Source organism: Mustela nivalis (genome assembly GCF_964662115.1).
Source record: "Mustela nivalis genome assembly, chromosome: 10".
Classification (NCBI taxonomy): domain Eukaryota; kingdom Metazoa; phylum Chordata; class Mammalia; order Carnivora; family Mustelidae; genus Mustela; species Mustela nivalis.
In genome coordinates this window covers 29,015,898-29,038,886 of record NC_139029.1, presented here as the reverse complement: position 1 = coordinate 29,038,886, position 22,989 = coordinate 29,015,898, and the positions used below count along the sequence as shown (strand labels likewise).

At 43.1% G+C, this 22,989-nt stretch overlaps 1 protein-coding gene across 39 annotated transcripts in view; it reads right to left on the bottom strand.

Annotated features, from left to right (window-relative positions):
- The window catches only part of MACF1 (microtubule actin crosslinking factor 1), a 339,595-nt gene that overhangs the window by 9,202 nt on the left and 307,404 nt on the right, over nt 1–22,989 (bottom strand). For 27 of the 39 annotated variants that reach the window (XM_082686968.1, XM_082686965.1, XM_082686964.1 and 24 more), the window contains 17 exons: nt 20,882–21,037; nt 20,571–20,777; nt 20,316–20,435; nt 19,674–19,843; nt 18,402–18,561; nt 17,399–17,593; nt 16,940–17,068; nt 15,892–16,035; nt 15,220–15,408; nt 12,530–12,650; nt 11,697–11,860; nt 10,170–10,332; nt 8,710–8,864; nt 7,790–7,864; nt 6,664–6,681; nt 3,616–3,733; nt 2,795–2,863 (listed from right to left, as the gene is read on the bottom strand). In XM_082686968.1, the coding sequence (XP_082543094.1) occupies nt 2,795–2,863; nt 3,616–3,733; nt 6,664–6,681; nt 7,790–7,864; nt 8,710–8,864; nt 10,170–10,332; nt 11,697–11,860; nt 12,530–12,650; nt 15,220–15,408; nt 15,892–16,035; nt 16,940–17,068; nt 17,399–17,593; nt 18,402–18,561; nt 19,674–19,843; nt 20,316–20,435; nt 20,571–20,777; nt 20,882–21,037 (2,353 nt within the window). Of the gene's footprint in view, nt 1–2,794; nt 2,864–3,615; nt 3,734–6,663; nt 6,682–7,771; nt 7,865–8,709; nt 8,865–10,169; nt 10,333–11,696; nt 11,861–12,529; nt 12,651–15,219; nt 15,409–15,891; nt 16,036–16,939; nt 17,069–17,398; nt 17,594–18,401; nt 18,562–19,673; nt 19,844–20,315; nt 20,436–20,570; nt 20,778–20,881; nt 21,038–22,989 lie in introns of all 39 variants that reach the window. The other 12 variants (XM_082686989.1, XM_082686996.1, XM_082686961.1 and 9 more) reach the window with 4 other exon arrangements.

Here is a 22,989-nt window from a genome sequence, read left to right as displayed (position 1 = left end):
CCCCTTATAACCCCTTACACTTATGTGATTCATGGAACATCTCCTCCACCCTGGATGGCTTCCAATTGGTCTCATTTCTCATTTCATCCCCCCAAATGGAATTTCTAAATAAAAACGTGATAGCTCGGAATGGCCCCAAATCCTTCCAAGGTCTTCCACTGTTTACAGCAGAGTTTCCCAAACTAAGGTTTTTGAGGGGGTTTCTACAAAAAGAGTTCAATAAATACTCCTTCACCCTTGGGAGATCCCTAATGCAATCAGCGTTTTGTAATCTCTGGAAAGTTCTACAGTAAAGAAACCTTCTTAGCTTTCACCCAGCATCTTCTAAAAGCACTTACTTGATCATGACTTTTTAAAGATCAATCTTGGAGGCCAGGCCCTGAAGGCAACTACTTCAGGTTTTCAATACCAAAGGGGCCACCATTTTCTTTTTCTTTTCTTTTCTTTTTTTTTTTTTTTTAAAGATTTTATTTATTTATTTGACAGAGAGAAAGATCACAAGTAGGCAGAAAGAGGGGGAAGCAGGCTCCCTGCTGAGCAGAGAGCCCGATGCGGGGCTCAATCCCAGGACCCTGAGATCATGACCTGAGCTGAAGGCAGAGGCTTAACCCACTAGGCCACCCATGCGCCCCGGGGCCACCAATTTTCTAAGGGACTCACACTGGCCACATGATGTTGGCTAGTTACAACTGAGTTCTAAGCTGCTTAATGGGTACAAAGTTTCAGTTTTACTAGATGAAAAGAGCTCCATGGATATGTGATGGTAATACAACCACTGAACCAAATGGTTAAGATGGTAAATTTTATGTGTATTTTTACCACCAAAAAAAAAAAAGAAAAAAAAAAAGAAAAAAGAAAAAGAAAAACAGTGAGTTCTCAACCAAACTGTCTTTCCAATCATCATAAATGAAGTTTTCTAGCTCTTCACTTATTTGGGGGAACTAACTTGTCTAATGCTCAAAAACACACCCTCAGATAAAGATGGACCTAGTTCTTAGGCCTTGTTTTTCATCACCATTCAAACCATCATGGTCTCCTTGACCATGGATGAATTCAGAAGCTAAAACCTCCAACTTTTAGCAGTGTCATGAACCTACCAAGCTGAGTATTTTCACTTCACACATTTGGCTAGAGCACTGTACCGTCTGAGCTTTCCCTTGCATTTTGAAATAGCTTTGTGGAAGGTGTGTTCATGTTGGTAGGAACTGTCATCACCTGTGTTCTAGCCTCAGTCTAATATTCTCTGTGGTCCAAACAGCCAAAGAAATGCAACACAAATGAATACAGAATCTCCCTCAAGTGGTGCTTCTAGAAGCCACGTGAATCCTCACAGAATCCCAGAGAGCTTCAGGGAACCGTTCTCTTTGTGATGCCCATGCCCTCCCAGCCACTTTGTACATCTTCCCCAGCCCAAGTGTTCATTCCTCACGCAACTTTTTATTTGATTAGAAATACTCATCCTGTCACTAGATTTATGACATCTAAGACCGCCGGGGAGTTTGGGACTCTGCCATCAAGGGAATCAAGAGGATTACTGGGTGCTAGGAGGGCACTCCTGGAGAGGCACAGAGGAAAGCCTTACCTTGTTTGCTCCCAGGAATCCTGAAAAGGCTACTATGTTCCATAGAGAATAGGTACTAGACCGCCCTCCCAAACTTCCTGGGTGTGGGGGGTGGGAGTTCTAGTTTTTAGCTATTAACATAAGAACAAAGCAAGCAGTGCTGCCCTTGGCCATCAGCATAAAGTTATTGTCAACAGAGCAAGTACAGCAGGCAGCAAACAGGCATCCAGATTCCAAAATGTCACATGCAACGTCTCTTCTGTTTATTTGTTTAGACCAATCATACAGGACAAAATAAATAAATAAAACCTTACTAATAGATTTGCAAAGGAATAATGCTATTTTACTGAGTTATGGTTAAAACCATATATATGGCTCCTGCTCCTGATATAAAACAATGAAAGAGGACTTTTATATCAAGGAAATTAGTTTGCGATACAGTAACTTCTAAAACTGATTAAACCCTTTCAAGTTTTTATCAGAATAGGTGCTTTCAAAATTCACTATCTATATTTTGTTTGCTGGAGTAAATGCAGAATGACATTTAAAATAAGAGAAGCTATGGCATTTCTGAATTCATGTGAGAACTATACCCTTTAGCTCTAAACACTTCAAAATAAGACTATAAATTACTTCCAAAGAAGTTATATAACTGTACTGTAAACTGTAAACATTTCTGCCAGGTTTATAAATATGCCTTACCAAGTAAGTTACTCAGGCTGAACCAGCAATCCACACCCAGGAAGGGGTGGAGGGTATGTTAGCCTCTGAGACACAGAGCACCTCGATCAGGAGCACATACTTTAGAGCCACACTGGTCTTGGACTGCAATCCTGTCTGCCATTTACTAGCTGTCTGTCCTTAGGTAAGTTGTTTAACTTTTCTATACTTTAGTTTCCTATTCTGTAAAATGGAGGCAGTAAAAAATCTATACCTCACAGCAGTGTAAATGTGTTATCTGTCAACTGCTTTTAACAGTGTGTAGTGCCTAAAAAAACTATGTAAGTGTTGGTTAAATACATAGAAACTCACAAATTCCATGGGTACTGTTTCAACAGAAGTGTTCTATGCTCTGTCAAGTTTTAATAATTAGAAAAGCTATGGCCGGACTATTTCAAAGCATTCGTAAAGGCAGCAGATACCATAGAGCCAAGAAGTGCTACAGTTGAAGAAGCAAAAGCCATTCCCAACGGGCTGGGGTGTGGGTAAGGGGGACAAAGCTTAAAAGCCAACCTATGGGAGACTGACTGGAAATCGAAGAGCTGGAATCAGAGCGCTTTATTTTACTCCCAGGATGGTGAACTAGAATTAAAAAAATAAACACAAAGAAACAGAGACAGCAGGAAACGCAGAAACTGGTCAAGAAAGACAGACTGGCAAACAGTGGGGGAGCCTCATGTGTACCCACATGCAGCTCGGCTAACAGGAGAAAGGAAAGGATGCAGTTGAGGAGGATTTAGCCATTGGAAATTGATCACTTGGCCTTGTGGCAGACCTCACACGCCTGGAGCTGCAGGTGCCAGCATTCATACTCAGTTCCCCCTCTTCTTCTGCTTGGGGCTAGCAGGCCCGCCCCTTGTGTTTCATAGCCCCGGTCTTAGTTGGGTAATCAACTCTCTGACAAGTGCCTGGGCTCACTGTTAGGTGTTCTTTATCCCCTCTCCCAGCCAAGGGAGATCCCCGAGTCCTTCCCTGCATGGGAGGGGCTCAACACTCTCCCTGGGTTTCCAGGATAAGAAATACAGGCAGGGGAAACTGGATCACTAACCACGAACCTCAAGGCTTCATTAGGCTCCCTTCTAGGCTAATGTTAACTGAATACCTTTCAAACTGAAACATTTGAAGACCCCAATAAATTCCTAATTCTTGTTACTGCGTCCTTTGAAGCCTGTCTCGCCTGACGGCATCAACCTCTCCTGCTTTCTCTTCCTGTTCTACTCAGATACCCCCAAGTTCTAATCTGTGCTGGTAGAGCGCTATCTGGGCAGCTTAACAAAATAAAAACCAAACAGACCCACTAATGACACTCTGTGTAAGCAGGGAAGATTCCTTACCTCGGCAGGGGTCATTTTTGACTAAAAATTCATCCAGGGCCATCCATCCTCCACCAACTCGGACCATCACGGTGCTGCGCAGGATGCGGACCAGCCGCAGCTGCTGGGAGTCCCCGAACTGCAAGCCAAGGGGACAGGGATGAGTAAGTGTGCCTTAGGGCTGGCCGAGGCCTTCTTCCCACAGCAGACTGTATTCAGACGAGACAAATGACAATCGGACAGTTTGGGGAGAATTTTAACTATCTGATATTTTTCACAATAGAATTTAAAATATGGAAAAGCTGAGATAACAAGGTAAAGACTGGTGTTGGTAGTCTGTCCTTCAGGACAAAGTTAACTTTTGGTGGTCATGCTCCCTCCCCCTGCACCAAAAGGAGGAGGGCAAAGGACAAATGTTAGCTCACCTCAATTCTTTTAAACATTCTGCCCAAATTAAAATGCAGTAATAAAATTGTTATGTTCATTTACTTTCATAAAAGGTAGACGTAAAGTGGATGTCAACTTCTGAATACAGTGTGCTCAAAAGGTAAAGGGAGAACAGCAAATAACTATTTCAAGCCTTAAGGAAACCCTTGCAAGCATCATTATTATTACAAGCTTAGAAGGAAATTTGATTTTCCACACAAGGTTTTCAGAAATAAGCCCTCAGTATTCTCTAATTGTGATGTCACCAAGCAGAAAAGTTTCTTTAGCTGAGCAAATGACTATGCATTTATACTAAAATTTAGTTGAAAAAATTAAAATTGTAATGTAAAAATGTAATTTTGATTATAAATAGTATTCAACAATCATTTTGGGATATTAAGATAAGCATGACTTTCTGAAATTTATGTTTTCCTTTTCCTTTAACATCCCTGCTAACATCTGGAATTTCCTACTGCATAAATTACCCTCTTCCTAAAGTAAGGTAAGAGGCAACAAAAGGGAGTCATCACGAAGAAATCCCAAAATAAGAATCAAACATTTGTTGGAGAAATAGCATTCCTAAAATTATGTAATTCAAGGAGAATGCTGGGGTAGGTTAAAGAGTGAAGGGACTAATTAGCTAATTAAGATTTCTCAAGTTATAAAGGAGAACCATAACTCTGAAAAAAGGCACAAAAATTGAAAATGCCAGAAAAGATGTTTCACAAGGACACATAACCAACCTCCCTCAAAATTAATGTATCTATGGTAATTCTCTGTATTACTCTGTACTGGCTCAAGTACACTGTTCACATAGACTGCAAGGGGACTGAAAAAACACCACCCCACTCCCCAGTCCTTTACTTTGAAAATGAAGAGTCTTACATCTGTCATCTCCCACAGCTGTTAAGATTTTATACAGAGTGACCTCAGCAACAGCATGGTGTAGTATAAAAAGCACTGAAGTGGGTGCCCAGAGATGTGAGGGAATAAATGTCCTGTCCTGGAAGGAAGCTGCCCCTTTGGCTCCTGAGGGAGCTGCCCAATAGAGGAAACAGGGAGGCCCTGTGGGAGAGGTTGAGAATTCTGCCACATCCAAGTGCAGGGAAGGCCTGAGTCACTCGCGTCACTCCTCAGGGTCCTCTGTGGATCAGTGAGAAGAGGGAAGAAATAAGGGCCTCTATGTCCTCCACAGTGAAGCAGGAAGGGACACCAAGAAGTACTTTACCCTTAATGTCACTTATGTGTCTGTCAGCTTTGAGAAATACTCCACTTAACTCATCTTTCCTTCTTCTTAACTTCTTACTAAAGCCCTCTGTGAAAGATTTTAACTATTTTCTGCTGAGCTGTAGGAAAAAGGAGGTTTGATCCAAGCCAGCATCTGAAGTGGCTGGGAATGCTGAGGCCAAGATGAGAGTGGGAAAAGGGGCTTCCACAGCCCTAAAACTGGAAACCTGTGCAAACCTGGCAGAGCTGGGCTATCAGTGAGGCAGAGATGCCAGAAATGTCATGGGGCAACAGTAACTTTGGTTCCCTTAACTGGAAAATCCCTTATGATGACCCGGGTTCTTGCAGTGGCTCTGACACTGGCTGTGTGACTGTCAGCATGGGCGCCCTCAGATCGCAGGTGCCTCATGCACAAAACGGACCCTGTGATTCTGTTCCAACATTGGAACTAACGTGTCTGACCCTCTGCCAGTCAGTGAAGCGTTGGACGGGACATCACTGCCACTTCAGAGGACGCCTGGGTCCCACATGCAGGTATTGGGAAACAGGCCCAGCTTTGAGGTATGCCCCAGCACTGTGCTGCAATGATATTTTAAGCCCTCTTTCACTGTTCTTGTCTTTTGTTTCTACCCTCTGTTCCTCCCACTGGCCCAGAATATTACTGTAGTGAATGATTACTGCGGTGCCTGGGACTTAACACTGACTGAGGGCCTCAAATCAACTGTTAGTGTTTCTGATTTCACATCACAAGACAGACTTTACCCATGCAACTTCCTTCCATTTGAAGACACAGGACCCCAGAGCCCTCAAAAGGTCTATAAGGTTAGAATTACCAAGTGGAGTCAAAAGCATTCAATCTCCTCTTGCAAGTCTAATTTGATCCCTTAGATTCTGGCTAACTGGACATAATCAGCCAAGTTCAGGCTATGACCAAATCATGATTGCTATACTACAGTTCTCAGGTACCTTATAATAAAATATGCTATAAATACAAGTAAATAAGGTATATGAACAGAGTACCCCAAGTCTTTTTGATTTCATGTATGCCATAAAATTTATGTTATCTGTCAAAAGACAGAACTGTGCTGTTTGCTATTCTGACTTCCTGTTCTAAAAAGAAGTGGGATGGATTGATATCACAGCTTCAAATTCCCCTGAACCAGTCCTGCATAATACTGGCTTTAGACAATCTAATTTTGGATGGAAAATTTCATCTCCTTTTAAAAAAAATACTTATATCCTGCTGTTAAGACAGCTTCATAATATTAGCCCTGCTGGCAGTTTCTCCACTTGGTAAGACAACCAGATGTGACCCAGGCATGCTTCAGATCATGTCCTCTCCCCACAGCAAAGAACAGGCAGCATGAGCTACACAGACCATTTCCACCGAGGAGAATGTTGCAAGGCACACTGTACCTGATTGCCGAGGAAGAACTACAGACAAAAGAGTAAAGGATGGAGGAAATAGAAAAAAAAGAGAACATTTTGTCATATTAACACTAAGGAATGAAAATCATGCAATCACATTACCAGCCTTTAAGCATGTTCTTCACAAGGTCCTACCAGGGGGCGTGGTTTTACAAATTAACAAGACCTAACTTTTCCACTCTACTGATTTCTCTTATTAATTCATTTCTCTCACAATAAAAAACAACAACAAGAAAATAAAAAGCAACAAAAAGCAAGCACAAGACTGCTTACAGTTTTATTTACTTACTAAATGCCCTGGGCTGGATCCAGGGCAGAGTCATCCAATACACCCCAGCTAAGAGTAGCCCAGGGTGGTTTTGGTGTACTTTGAAGACATTTTGATGTACTAATCTGATGGACCTATTTCTAACTTACTTCTAACAACAGATAACCGTATGATCTGAACCCTCTTTATCAATCCTAGGTTTTCCTTAGGAATTGACAGAATCTGGATAAGCTGCTAAATATATTTTAGAAGTGTTGTTTCAGATCCCTTCTATCCCCTAACCCTGGTCCTAAAACCAGCTAAAACACAGCATAATTCATGGTTGAATTATGTCCACAGCACAGCTTTCCAGGGAAGACTACTGAGCTGGTGTCCCCTTAGTCCATCTAGGCCTTATTTGTAACCCCGCTCAGAGCAACCGGAGTGTCCCTTGGGACCTTGACGGAGTTCTTTCAGCCCTCTCCGAGCCTGGGAGCAGCGCTTTGGGGTGATGGGTAAGTCTTCAGATAACTGGCACAGGTGGCACCGTCTCCCTAAAGACTCTGGTCAGCCAAAGACAGGACTTTGAAATGTCTCCTGTGCTGGAACTCACATTCAAGCTACTTGTAGCTAAGTACGAAACTATTTTCCAGGTGGAATTATGCAGGGCACTAGGCTTAGCTCAACAGGACACCTGACATTTGGAATCCACACATGAGGGCCAGAGAGTGACCGCATCTTAAGTCCGCCTGGCCCGGTCCTCCCAGCACTGGCAGCGGAAAGGTGGGATCACCCCGCCTGCTGTGTGTCAGGCTGCTTTCACCTGTAAGGGCCACCACCACAAAGGACTGGTTTTCTCTTCCTTACCCGGTATTTATTCTCTCCAATCTGCTCCACCTGAAACCTTTTTGCACACTTGCACTGAGCCACTTGTCTTGTGACCTATTGGTTGTAAACAACAAAAATGAAAAGTGTGAAGGGTAAAACAAGACTTCTCTTAGAGAAACAAAGGTTTTTACATGTAAGCAGAAAGCTATTCATTTTGTTTCTTTGAGGTGTTTTAGCTTTTGATACATGCATTTATCCTCTACTCCAAATTAATACACATTATACATTTGCTTTGAAGTTCCTTCAGAGAAATGTGCTAATATGCATCAAAAGCAAATCAAATCAAGCAAATTATGAACTGATTTGAATTTCCACCTAGGAACCTTTGAGTTCCAGAAGTCAGTCCTGGGATGTTCCAGGCCATACTCACGACCTGCCCCACTAATTTCTCTCATTTCTGGATTAACAGATCCTAGATTCTCCATGTGTTACTAATGAATTTTCTATTTTCAAGGTGATGAGTGTGATTTCCAATGTGAAAAAGCCCTTAAGTAGGCAGAAAGCTTGGTGAGTACACACCATCTTAAACACTACTTCACATTTTACACCTCAAGTGCTTCCTTTGAAGACCACTGCCCCTGGATCCTAATGTGGGATTCCTAGGACTAAGAGTGGCGTCTGTTCTAAGCAACATGGTACCTATGAACCGGGATGAGTGTGTAGGTTTGTGAACTTTGGAGGAATCACATGGATGTTGAGTCTTTTGAGTGAGAAGTCATCTAGACTGCAAGAGAGAGCTCAACAGCCAGAGATCCTATGGGGTGTCATCCTTCAAATGAGGATCCCCAAACAGGACTCCAGATAATGATCTTATAACAGATGAGTCACGGGGCTGATATGGCCACTGCACCCAACCACTGTGGTCAAAAGTTTGCTCAAAATACAGTAATTTCCCATACCTCATCTTCAATTTTATCTGCGTCAGTTGTTGGGCGATAAGCATCCTTGTTGGGATGGAGAGCAGCCACGAATTCATAGTAATCAATGTAGCCATCTCCATCTCGGTCAAAAATGTCAGCAACAGCAGTCATCTCCAACTTGGTGGTAGGGAACTCTGGAGAAAAATAATCACATTTGGAACATTAACTAAGATGGCTTATTTGGGTTGCTGGAGGGCATGCAAATACTTCTTGAAAGAAGAAATATTTATGTCTTGCTTTTTTTCTGAAATGCAATACATGCTCATTTAGAAGATAAAATGTTATAAAGAAGATTTTTTTTTAAAAGTCACCTAGAGATAGATTACCCGAAGACTATTCACTGTTAAGTTTTTTGGTGTTTTTGCTTATAGATTCCCTCCTCCTCCATGCAATTAAAAAACCAAAACAAAACAGTATTTCAGATATACCAAAAGACATAATATTGTAACTACCCATAGATCTACCATCCAACATAAAAATTTATTCATCAACTCTTATCTACTGTTGGATACTTCGATGATTTCAGGATAGTGACAATTTGGAATAGGATGAAGTGTTTTCTATGTTTAGGCAACTGCCTTAGGTTCTTGACAAATTGCTTCCCAAAGGAAGTGTGAACACTTACAGTAGCCAGAGTGACTTATTAAAACATAAGCCAGATTTCTCATGTGAAAACCTCTGGTGGTTTCCCACTGTCTCTAGAGTAAGTAAGAGATCAGATCTACTCTCTTCCCCAGGGCCTACTAGGCCACACATGAACTGGCTGCTGATCCTTCCAACTTCATCTCTTATCACTTCCCTAGATCATGACAACCCAGCCATGTTAATCTTTTTATTCCTAGAACATGCCACGTTCGCGCCCACCTCAGTGCTTCATACCTGTTGTTCCCTCTTGCCTCTAACTCTTCCCTCAAATATCACCTCTGCAGACAGGCCTGTCCTGGCCAGCCATAAAAAGCAGCACAGCTGTGAGATGTGCGAGATGTGCTTTGTGATCCTGGCAAGTTACTTAACTACTTTATGCCTCAATTATTTTTCCTGCTAAAAATGAGATCATGTATTTTGTAAGCTGTTATACAGATGTCAGAAACTGTTGTTACGAAAAATATATTTTCTCATTTTACTTAGAACCTCCTCATTCACAAAGTTGGCTTCTTAACCTATACTTCAAACAGGTTTTATTTGCCATACTATCAAACAAGACCGGTTTTGTTTTGTTTTGTTTTTTAATTCCCAGCAAAATGAAGCTCCTCTTTCCTTCAAAATGAAGCTCTTCTTTCCATCAAAATGATGGGCTAATTTTAGTAATAAGGAGTTACATTACTTCTTCCTTAAGACTACAGCTTTAACCTCAGAAAGACTAGCCAGAATATCACAGGCCTTCACCAAGTGCAAGGAATCCGGGAGTGACCCATGTTTGCAACTATGAGTGAACTCACTGGATGCTAGAATGCCATCAATAAACTCTTGCCGTGTTATCTTCCCATCCTGGTCCTTGTCAATTCGCCGGAAGAAGTCCATCACCCGAGATTTTTTGTGATTCATCCAACGCATATACTTTTTCCTCCAGACATCAAAGTCAAAGTTGGCAAATTCTTTCAACTAGAAAGAAATCACAGGTGTCAACAAGACTTACTATTTTGGCCCTCAAACCTTCCCAGAGCATACCCGAACTTCCAGACATTCAGTAAAGCCATGCAGGCCTTCCAGAGGGGCATCAACAATGATATCCATATGTTGCCTCTTTGATGAAGGCACAATCTGGATCCTTCACTTAAAGCCGTGATTCTTTACATGGGCTATGGCATAATGAAGCAGTGAGAGAAACAGTTAACTGCGTGGCCACCACGGAAACTACGCAGCACATAGAACAAGAATGGGTGGAGCCAGCCCGGCTTTCCCTTTGCACCTTTTCAAAGGATCACCTTCTTAGACGTGAGGGAATGGATTCTATCCCAGAAGAGAAGTCCTTAGCACTCCTTACTTTTGTGATTTGGTAAGAACCATGATCACAGAGAGGCCCATGTCAGAAGGCTCATGTTTCCCATCATTTTCTGAGATGAGATCATTCGAGTTCTGGCTGGAAGCATTAACGATCCAACCCTGCACGCAAGCATGTTTCTTTGGAATGGCACCAGAGGGGGCAAACTGCCCGTCTGACTTCCATGTGAAATATTTGGCTTTGGCAGACAACAGCAGGCCTGTGCAGTGGGCAAGGTGATGTTGAGCTGCTTGGACAATGTTAGTGAGAGAGACTCAAAATGACTGAGACAGTGCAGCAGTTTTCCCCCTGGTCTTTCAAACTCCAAAGTTGGCAGGAATAGGGAAAAAAAAAGCCAAAAGCCAAATATGCTTAAAACTCAACTGACCTACAGAAATAACAACAAAAAACACAGAACACTCACTTCCGGGCATAGCTGCTTTGATATGCATAAATAAAAAAAATATGAAAGGTATTAGAGGTTTTAGAAACTAGGAAGTGTAGTACTATATTTTTTAGGGGGGTTAATGATACTTAAAAATAGATTAGTGACGACTAGGGGAATAACAAGGTTATAAAAGTTACCCTTATATCATAGTTGAGTATCTTAGATCTTTACATAGAGGGCTCAATAATGGTGGCTACTGTGATTAGCTACACACTTGGAGGTAACTTTGCGAAGGCATGCTCCTGATTTTTGACCACAGCCAGGGGCTGAGGAGGGTCGGGTCACAGGCCGGCCCTCAAATGGACCGTCTGGTTGCCTGCTTGCTTTCTACACCTAGGTGCTATGGTCTACCCTGTTGTAAGCCATCTCCTCACCCACATGCTTTTCTCCTAGGAGGCCTAAGGGACAGAGTACTGGCTCACCCTGGTGTGTTTCTACTTCTAGAGAAGCTGGTCAAGGTGCACAGATCACAGTAAGAGGGCCTCAGAAGGTAAGATGTCACCTCCCTTCAGGGAAGGCTGCTGGGCAGGGCCTCACCTCCTCCAGGCGATCCAAGGCGTCGTTCAGCTTCCGCTGCCGCTCCAGTGCTAACAGCCACACCTGCTGCCAGCGGGCGGACAGCTGGTTGATCCGTGGATTTTTTGCTTCGGACTGTGAAAGGATTGGCATGGGAGGAGGTGTGGGCTGATTCAAGGACTTCCCTAAAAGGAAAAATAACTGCGAGATTAGAAAATCTGGTTTTGTCAGTTCACAAAGAGAAAGTGCCATATGTGTTAACTCAGGACACTACAAAACGGTAACTGGTCAGTAAATGTGAAAAGAAACCTGGGACCTGGAAATATTCAGGTATTAAGCATACTAATTTCAAAATTACTGCTCGCCCTCCCAGCCAACAGGTATTTGTCTCCTATCTCCCATTTATTCTGTCCATAGAAAACTGAGGAAATGTCAACTCAACCAAAAAACCAATGGCTCTACAGGAACTGATTTATCTGATAATTAAATGAGTGCAAACCAAATATGAACAGCTGGCACTGATGACCACAACAACAGAAAGATCACTGCAAAGACAATCTGCTGACTACTTCAAAATTTTAGGCCGGTCCATGAAAATGGAATATAGTTACTATGTGTTAGTGTAAGAAAAGTGAGTTTCAAAAAAATGTTTTAGTTTAGTTTTGTTTTGTTTTAAAGTAGACTCCACAGTCAATATGGGGCTTGAATTTACGATCCTGAGATCAAGAGTTGCATGCTCTACTGACTGCGCCAGCCAGGCACCCCAAAAAGAAGTTTACTGACAGGGACTTGGGAAGTGCTCATCTTCCAACAGCCAGAATGAAACACCCCAATACAGGAGACAAGAAACCTACTGCTGCCACTGCGGGATTTCTCGATGAAAGGCGTATGAGCAGGCTCTACATTCTTCCTTTTGTATGTCTTCGTGACCCGGTCCACGTCAGGCTGTTTGCGAGTCATCTCCTCCATAAACGTCTGTCAAACACAAACAGGGAACAGAATTCAGCATTTTCTTGGACTAAGACAGAATCCAGCAACTTCTTACTCACAAAGCCCAGGGTCATGATGGAACAGATGCCTTTTTGTACACTGTCTCATTCCTTTCAAGAAACACAGCTGAGCAAGGCTCTTCATCAGATGCTGGAAACCTGAAGGGATCAGACATGGCTTCTGACTCCAAGAAGCTCACAGCTGAGTGAGGAAAACCAGGAAGTCAGTGCAATGAATGCCACCCAGGATGGCAAAAATAGACCAAGGATGAGCACCCCACAGGCCGAGATGCCAAGGAGAGCTGCCCAGAGATGGGCTCCAACGGAGTAGCGAGGGATGAAGAACTGGCCAAGGACTGGGTAGAGGGCAGTCCCAGCAATAGGCACAGTGCAGACAGATCCAGGGAGCCTGATGGTCTAGTGAGCCAGGGCCCTTTGGATCACTGGCTGAGCCCAAGATGCAATCACAAGAATGGCAGGATGGAGAGCTGGAGAGGTAGGTAGGAGAAAGATCCATTAAGGCCTTGTGTTTGGCTAAGGGACTGGGATTTTATTTGGAGAGTAATGAAAGGCAATTGAGTGATTTTGATCCAGAGAAGAGGCCTGATGAGATCCTTATTTCAGAGCTATGGTTCCTGCTTCAGTGTAGAAGACAAAACATGGTGGGGGATGAGTTAGGAAACCACTGCAGTAACTGAGGCGAAACATGGTGCGGGCCTAGACAGAACCAAGAGGTATTCTGGAAGTAGGACAGCTAGAGCCCAGTGGTTGGCCAGATGTGGGGGGCATAGGAAAGGCAGGCATCCTGGACACATCACAGAAGGTGGGTAGACAAGGAGGCAGGCTTGGGAGGGTAAGGTGTGGCACAGGTAACATGGAGTTTTAGCACTGCCTCTGGTTTATCGTACATCTAGACTTCAAGACATAATGGTACTGGAGATGAAATAGATGTGAAAGGTTTGGATTACAGGCGGCAGCTGAAGCTGTTGACTAGGTAAGACCTCAGCTGTGTGAGAAGAGGGTAAAGAATGGAACTTGTTCAGCAAACACACACTAACAAGGAGAGAGGAAGAGGAACCAGCTGAGAAGACTGAGAAGGAACAGTCAGAGAGAGGGGAGAAAAACAAGTTAGGACAAGAGTCCAAAGAAGAGTTTTCAGAAGGAAGAGGCAACTCTGTCACATGTCAAGTAAGATGAAGACTGAAAGCATTAGCTGGATTTCATCAGTGGGATGTGACTGGGATAGTATTAGTTGGGATGGAAGCCAGACCCCAAGGGCCTGGGTAGTGAGTGGGAAACAAGGAGAGAAGACAGGGGACCAGAAGCTTGTTTGAAGAAGGAGGGAGGGAACAATGAGGGTAATTCAAAGGGAACACAGGGTTGAGAGGACCATGTCTAGAAGGTTTGGAGGTAAGAGCAAAGAGAATGGGAGAGCTTGAAGACACAAGTAAAAGAGGGGATCACAGAAGGGAGAGGAGTGGCCTTGAATATGAAGATAACCTTTCAGAAGAGAAGGTGTCAAAGTATGTAACCTTGACAGGAATACAGGAGGTTTTCAAGGTTTAGGTCTAATTATTTATATATACTAAAAAGACTGTATATCCACAGTATAATTAACCAAGATCCACACTTGTTATCAGTGTAAATGATCACGGTTAAAAACCATCTTTGGGGCGCCTGGGTGGCTCAGTGGGTTAAGCCGCTGCCTTCGGCTCAGGTCATGATCTCAAAATCCTGGGATTGAGTCCCGCATCGAGCTCTCTGCTCAGCAGGGAGCCTGCTTCCCTCTCTCTCTCTCTGCCTACTGTGATCTCGCTCTGTCAAATAAATAAATAAAATCTTTAAGGAAAAAAAAAAAAATCTTTGCCTCCCGAGGATATATTACGAAGACAGCTCAATTGAGCTTTCCTTTGTTCAGTTTAGTTTGATGTGCTGTTCTTGCCCATCTCTGGGTTCAGGCAAGAGAACTTTCTGCACCCAGGTGTAAAACTTTGGCTGATTTCAGAGATGGCCCACAGGAGTCCCACTCCTGGGGTACATGCCCTGTATCAGCTCCTCCCCTTGAGGGAGGGTCACAGCGGTGAAAAGAATGGGAGAATAGTTCCCTTGAATACATTTTACCATATAAGATCTGTCTGAGCAGACTGGAGAGCCTCTCCTGCTGGCATTGAAGACCTATGCTGCTTCACTGTGAGCGTGGTCAGCTAAGACCTGAGGGCAGCCTCTGGGAGCCAAGAGTGACTCCTGGCTGACAGCCAGCAAGAAAACGGAGACCCGGGTCCCACAACCACAAGGAGTTGATTCTGCCAGCAACTTGACTGAGCCTGGGCAAGAGCTACAGTGCTGGCTGATGCCTTGATTGGCCCAGTAAGACACTGAGAGGAGGACCCAGAGGACTCATGCCCCACAGAACTTGCAAGATAATACACGTGTTGTTTTAAGCTAAGTCTGTGCAAATATGATAAGCAACCATTTAAAAACAGATAGACAGGGCAAAGGAAATGGGCTCCAGTAGCCACAAAGGGAATGCCTGAAGCCGGACTCCGCTAAGATACCTGATGCTCGGCGATAAGGGCTTTCACTCGGTCAATGTTCTGAGGGATTGGCTCCTGGTCCCGCTGAATGAGAGTGGTCTCGGCCCACTGAATCCAAGCCAGAAGTTCTTCCAAGAGCTCGGCATTAGCCACCAGTTCTGATAGGGCTGTTTCAAGACGTTGCTGGTGCTGCTTAGCCCAGGTCAGGACCTGGGGAGAGAGAAACCATTGCCTGTCTCAGTCAAGCACATCCTTTGTTTCCAAAGTCCATTTTGTCATCTGATCCTAACAATGACCTTCAGGAGGAAGACCCCCGAAGCACTCAAGAGGCCTCACTCTTACTCCAGTGACAGAGCTGGAATAAGCAATCAGTCACTCCTGGAAACAAATGCAGCACGTACGTCCTATTAAACACAGGATTTCTCAGGAAGAAAGGAGAGACACAAAACCAAGTCCACTGGAATTCATCAGTGAACATGTTTTCACACCAGCACCATTCTTCCAGACTGCTGCTCATTATCTCATCATCAAGGAAACAGTCATCACTAAAACGCTAACTTCTTACTGAGATATCCAGAATGAGTGAAAAATTCCTTATCTGGGGGGTAGGTGGACAAAGCTCAGTAGCATTGTTTCCCCTATAAATCCACCGTGTGGGGTGCATGTCGTCTTCCTCTAAAACCAGGAACTCACCTCCTCAAAGCGAGCCCGGATAATGGTGATCCAGTGCTTGATGGTAGTGATGCAGTCAGGGTGGCAGACCGCCAGAATGGCCTCTCCCATTGCTACCGCTGTGCTAACATCCGCTCTCTTTTCTTCCACTTTCTTCATGAACTCCTAAACAAAAAAGATTTGAAAACCAAAACTGAAGAAATCTATTCTAGCAGCACTGTTAGCTTACACAGTGCAGGAGGAAAGATTTCAATGCAGTTTTTCCCTCTGTGGGTGTTCACACAGGCCCCTAAAGCCTGCATCCTGGTGTCTCTGGTACTTTCTTCCCAGTTCTAAAAGATGGGAGGAGGTGAAGGGTTTATACAAGAATGACTGTCTCTACTACAGATGACAAAGCGCAAGGAGGGACACAGACAGGAGCCCCTTTTCCCAGGCTGGGCATGACCCTTGTCCTATTCTGAATTTGTTTCTCTCTTTTTGAAAAAATCCCGTTTGGATTCACTTCTGTGTGTATAAACAGTGAGCACTGTCTTGGACAAATGACAGCTATAAAACATGATATTTTAAAAATACAAGCAACAGAATACCATGTGCCAAAATCAAGATTAAAATCCCCTGGTGGGTAACACAAAAATTAAAAAAGGAAGTATTTCCCATCTTATTAGGACAGATTGTAGACCCAGATACTGTATTCTATTCTGCAGCTTGGTAAGAGGCTCAGGGCCCAAAACTGGTAACACAAGGAAAGCCAAACCAAGCCATGTGCAGGCGAGAAGTCTAGAAAGGCTGGAATAGTCCAGTTTTCTTCATATGATACCACGTTGTTTCACTTGTTTACAACCAACATGCATTACTTCTGTAAAGATAAATGAGTGATCTTTAAGGTGTCATAAAACCCACCAGTCATCTGTCTCTCATTCTTGCTAAACCAGTAAGCTGGGCTTATTCTGGTTCTAGTTCTTTGCATGTGAGATCTGAAATTCCCAAGCAAAAAGCTACTTTCCTTTAGTGGCGGGCCACCCTCACCCTGGTGGGTGGCATGGGTCAGTTCACGCTGGGGCTGGATTACCTTGTGGGTGTCAATGAGAGACTGTAAAGCCTCTGTGTCATCAGGAAGTGCTCCCCGAAAGCGAAGCGTTTGCTCTGCTTCAGAAAGCCACTCCAACAGCATGTGGACTGTGTCCCGAAACTCTTCCGCCTGAAATAACCAAGCACAACAGATTGAACCTTTCTGCAGCCATTGTCCTGAACACTGGGGTATGGCAGGGAAAGGGTTGGGCCTGAACTCATTAGTGCATCAGAGGCACCAATGGCCCTATCAAAGCCTCCCACAAAGGGCATCTTTCATTTGTAGTTCTTTGAAAACCAACTGAATTCATTTTTTTCCTCCAATACAAATGAACATTAAAATCTTGTAGAACATGCGGAATATCAAGTGTTTGACTATATGTTCATTTTGAGGCTGGGTGGAACTGATCCTGATAAAGAAATGAGAATGTCTTTGGTGGTCCCCACCAAAGTCTCTGACCTGTTTTAAGGCCTGCTCAAGTCGGCTTTGCTTGGAGACAGAGAGTTTGCACACAGTGTCCCAGCGAGTGCTAAGTTCCTGGAGTTGTCCTTTCACCCACGTGGTGTCATCGCGACTGTTTTCAATTAGCTCTCGGCCTGATCGCTTCAGTACCTGAACAGTTCCTGTTCGCTTTCCCAGTTCCTTCTGGAAAACCTAGAAAGAAAAATAGAGGAATTAGTTTGCTGAGAAATGTTTTGAACCCAAGAAGCAAAATGTCAGACAAAAGGAATCATTTAGTTCCGTTCTCCTTGGTAGGTTCCAGTCATGTGTCTTTTTTTACACAGAGGGAGGCAGGACGATATGTAAGAAAGAAACACCCAGAAGAGGTGACTCTAAAGATGAGGCCTGGGTAAGTTGCTCAGCTGGAGTCCCAATTTCCTAACTTGTAACACAGAAATGACATCAGAGCAAAATTTCCAGAACTGTGGGAGTTTAGTAAGAACACATCTGCCACAGGCATAATAAGATGTTAATGTAATTTCAAGTAAAGCTGAATGCTTTGTGCTGAAACATTATGGAGGTTGACACAACAGGTGTAGGTTACACATAAACATTGCTGTGCATGATGCTGGGCTTGCTAGGGTCAGAATCAGCTAAAAAAGTAAAAGAACACATTTTCATTATAGGAGTCCATGAAAATGCATATCTTGAGGGGCTCCTGAGTTTAAATTCATGGTGTGACTCAATGGAGAGATACCAATAGGAAGAGGGGGAAAACCCTAAGATGAAACTTATACATTGCCAAAACTGAATCAAAGCAATCTGGGTAAATTCTCTGTGACTGACACGGAATCCCAGCAATAGTTTAAGGACACAGAGCAAGGAGTGGTCTCTCCGACAAGAGGAGACAAAGGCTCATTGAGGCTTCCTTTCTCCCCTGGGTGGGGAGTGTGAGCAGAAGGTCTGCAGAGGCCAAGGACCCAGTGGCTGTGCCCCCTGTGGTGCAGCTCCCACCTCTCACCTTATGGGCATCCATGAGGTTCATGACGAGGTCGAGGTCTCCGTGCACGGGCTGGTCCTCAGCCAGCTGCGGCTCCACCTTGTACAGCCAGTCGACCAAGGCCTGCAAAGCGTCCATGAACTGACCCGAAAACAGCAGGGCCTCCTCCAACTTGTGCTGCCTGAGAAAAGCACACAACCCTCACCGTTTTTAGAGATCCCGTCTCTTTGGCTGGCTCACAATTCTGACCACTGAATGGAAAAGGAATACTGCTTGAACTCTAGAGAGAGAGGGTCCTCCATGCTGGACTGGTTTGAAATAGAGCAAAAGGTGATTAAGAGATATGCCTAGACATTTTGAATCAAACCACTCTCTAGAATGGAGTAAGGATAGTGTAGGTGGTAGGTACAGAGGCCCTCCTGGTCCCTTAAGAGTCCAATGGTTATACACACAGATACACCATATGACCAAGATCAGTGTTTATTTTATACTACTCAGGTAGAGGATGATGGTTTTCGTCATGGTCTGTGGTCAGGAGTTTAACTCCTAGCTCTAGACCAGTTGTGTAGTCCTGGGCTTTCTCATCACCTCTTTAACCCTCAGTCACTTCATCCAAAAAATGGGAGTATAAATAATATAAAGATATCATATTACTTAGCAAAACATAGTGTATAAGTGGGTGAAAGCACGACTTATGGAACCAAATCCAACAGCGTCAAATCCCAGCTCTGCTGCTTAGTAGGTGAGTGACCTTGGGGGTCACTCTTTATGATCATAACCTCTTTACGATCATTTTTCTCATCTGTAAGATGGGAATAAGTATCCCCCTCAGTGGTCGTTATGAGGATTACATGATTGGTTCGCCTCTATCTGGCAAGTGCTCAGTAGTAACTGTCCAGTAAAGGTTAGGCATTACGGTTAAATGAGGTGATGCGTGCAGAGGTTTTGCTTGCTGTCTGACACAGTGCGAGAACTCACTGAGACAGCTGTTAGTATCACAAACTGGTCATTGACAAATATTTGGAGTTACTAATCTTCTATTGCTGTTGGCTTGAGTTTATGTGCCTCTCTCTAATACAGTAAGATTCAAGCTGAAAATGAGAACTTTAATATTTTATTCAACTTATTTCATAATTCTTATTGAATGAACTAGAAATATTGAGAAGCTATAAAACCTATTATTGATGCATTAGCTTTATGGTCATGTTATGGAATTCCATTTTATGGAAATGAAGAATCTTTGTTAGTTTTGGGATAATATACAGCCCCACTGAAGCAAAAATTCACACTCACCTCTCCACAGACTTGCCACAAACAGTATCCCATTTGTCTCTGACTTCTCCCAGTAAATTGTCAAGTTTCTGAGTGTCATCAGGAAGCAAAGTCTTTTCTTTCAGTGCTCTGCCAGTTCGAATTGTGGTATCATACACAGGCTGTTTGCCACCCAGAGTTTTCTGAAACTCCTGTTTCCAAAAAGGAAAAAAAACCCAAAACTGATGCTAGAAGACAGATGACGTCTTTATTTGGAACAAAGAAAAATTTTCAGTATTCGGGTTGGTAATCAGAGTATGAAGGTCACTTACCTCCTGAATTAACAATAGCTTATCCTTAAGAAATTTATAAATTTTTTTTTATACCATATACGGCAGTGCATAACAATTTCTAGAAGGCTATAGTTTCAACTGGTTACTTCCAAAATCGCTTTGTTTGAACTGTTATTTAAATGCATGACTCTTTTTTTAAAAATTTTTTATTTTTTATAAATAAATGCATGACTCTTAGGGTTTGACACGGTCTAGATATAAAATGGAATGCTGGTTTCATCACTTTGATTTTCCAACATTAACTGATTTTCTTTTGACTAGCTCTGACTTCCATTTTTAGCAATCTTCAGTGAATTCCCAGCTCAGAACCTAAAAGCCACGAATGCTTTACCTTATGCTTAGAGAGCTGGAGTTTAATTTTGTCTGGGTCATTGGATATCTCCAGCTCCGAGTCCAGGTGACTCTCTGCATCTTCCAGCCAGTCGATCAGTTTTTTCCAAGCTTCATGGAACTATAACAATATAAAAAATAACTTATAACAGGAATGACTATGCAAACTAGACTTTCATGAAAATCATTCCCGAGACTCCATACATACAGCCCAAGGTTGTTCAATAAAATTAGGTCTCTTTCTTTCACAACTCACTTGTTTTGCCCGCTTCCTGGCATCATCCAGGGATCGCCCTCTTTCAATAGACCGCTGGACAACCTTCTCCCATCGAGACTGGACGCTGACCAGTAAATTCTTGATCAGAACAACATCCTGTTTTTGGCTAAGGAACTTTAACTGATTCCCAGTTTGATCCAGCTCAATGATCTGGTCTCGATGAGCATTGACCTCATTAGCAAATACCTGAGGGGATAATATTGCTTTCTTTAAACTGAAGATAAGATAGAGGAGCTTCTCTTCCAACTAGTCCTCTCAAAAGGAGGGCAACACCATGACATCATAGTTACCTTGTGCTCCTCTATCTGGGAAAGGACAGTGTTTAGAATCAGGCTGGGAGGAGAGGCAATGTTGAGATTCTGCTCTGCTAGAGTGAGCCAGTTGATAAACTCTTGCAGGGAATTCTGGAATTCTGTTGCCAGGTTGAGGGCCTCTTCCAGCTTTGACTGAATTTTAATTAAAACACACAAAAAGAAAAAGTGCCAAATTCAGGAATTGTAGCTTCAAGAACAAAGGCGTGAATTGTACACCAAATGAAATGACCTCTAAAAAGGAAGCCTCATTTAATCAACCTCCAAACATGCCTTGTTTACAAAAAAGGGGGCAATTTAATGTTAGTGTCTGAAACTGAAACAACCATGTATGAAAAGGAAAGAGCACAATTTGCAGCTATGTGGGCTTTTCTTCAATTCCCCACTTCCTGGGACATTAAAGAACAGGGATAGAACTATTCAGCATATGTAAGTGAACAGTTTCTTCAGTGGTGACAGCTGCAGGGTCTGCAACTTGTTTGGGGCAAAGCCTCACTTCCCTTTAACATACTTTTGTGGTGTAAAAACAACTAAATGAAAAGCACTTTACTGTAAAGATGATGCTCGTGCAATGCTCTCTCTTTAAATATGTTTTCAGCAAATATGGCACCTGAAAATATATGAGGCTGAAGCTTAATCTTTCTTACTTACTGACTTATTTATTTATTTATTTGACAGAGATCACAAGTAGGCAGAGAGGCAGGCAGGAGGCAGGGGGGGAAGCAGACTCCCCACGAGGGGCTTGATTCCAGGATCCTGAGATCATGACCTGAACCGAAGGCAGAGGCTTAACCCACTGAGCCACCCAGGTGCCCAAAGCTTATTCTTTTTTTAATTTTAATTACACACACACACACACACACACACACACACACACGTGTGTGTGTGTATGTATGTATGTGTATATATATATATTTTTTTAAATATTTTATTTATTTATTTGACAGACAGAGATCATAAGTAGGCAGAGGCAGGCAGAGAGAGAGGGGGAAGCAGGCTCCCTGTGCATGTATATATATATATACACCTATATATGTATGTATATATATATGACTTTATTTATTTATTTGAGAGAGAATGAGTGAGAGAGAGCATGAGAGAGGAGAAGGTCAGAGGGAGAAGCAGACTCCCCAAGGAGCTGGGAGCCTGATGCAGGACTCTATCCTGGAAGTCCGGGATCATGACCTGAGCCCAAGGCAGTTGCTCAACCAACTGAGCCACCCAGGCACCCAGTATTTTTAAAAATTTTTATTTTTTAAGTAAGCTCTAGGGCCAATATGGGGTTTGAACTCACAACCCTGAGATCAAGAGTCGAATACTCCTGGGGCACCTGGGTGGCTCAGTCGGTTAAGCATCTGCCTTCAGCTCGGGTCATGATCCTGGGGTCCTGGGATGAGTCCTACCTACATCAGGCTCCCTGCTTAGCCAGGAGCCTGCTTCTCCCTTTCCCTCTGACGCTCCCTGCTTGTGCACATGTATTCTCTCTCAAATAAATAAAATCTTAAAAAAAAAAAAAAAAAAAAAAAGAGTCTTATGCTCTACTGACAGAGCCTGCCAGGTGCCCCTGAAGCTCATTTTTAAGCTACAAGGAGAAAAGGTACTAAAAGCCATAATATTCTAAGCAAACAACACTGGATATAAATTTTTAGACACTTTGATCTAAATAAGAATGACAAAAACAATGGCTCATTCAGGGCATGTGCCAGTGCTAAGAGTACACCCTAATTCCAGAAGCTACAAGCTAAAGAAAGCCTCAGAGATAAACTCTACCCACACACCTAAGTTGATGGCCTCTATTCCTGGTCCATCTACCAGGCAGGTATAGTGGAATAAGGACATGTTGTTAACTCATAAAAAGAAACCAAAGATGTAAATGATAAATGTTAATTGTTGTTAACTGGGTTATACTGTAGAGGTATTTCTCTTTGTGTTTTCAGGTTATTTTATTTATTTATTTTTTTTAAAGATTTTATTTATTTATTTGTCATAGAGAGAGAAGCGAGAGCAAGCACAGGCAGACAGAGTGGCAGGCAGAGGCAGAGGGAGAAGCAGGCTCCCTGCCAAGCAAGGAGCCCGATGTGGGACTC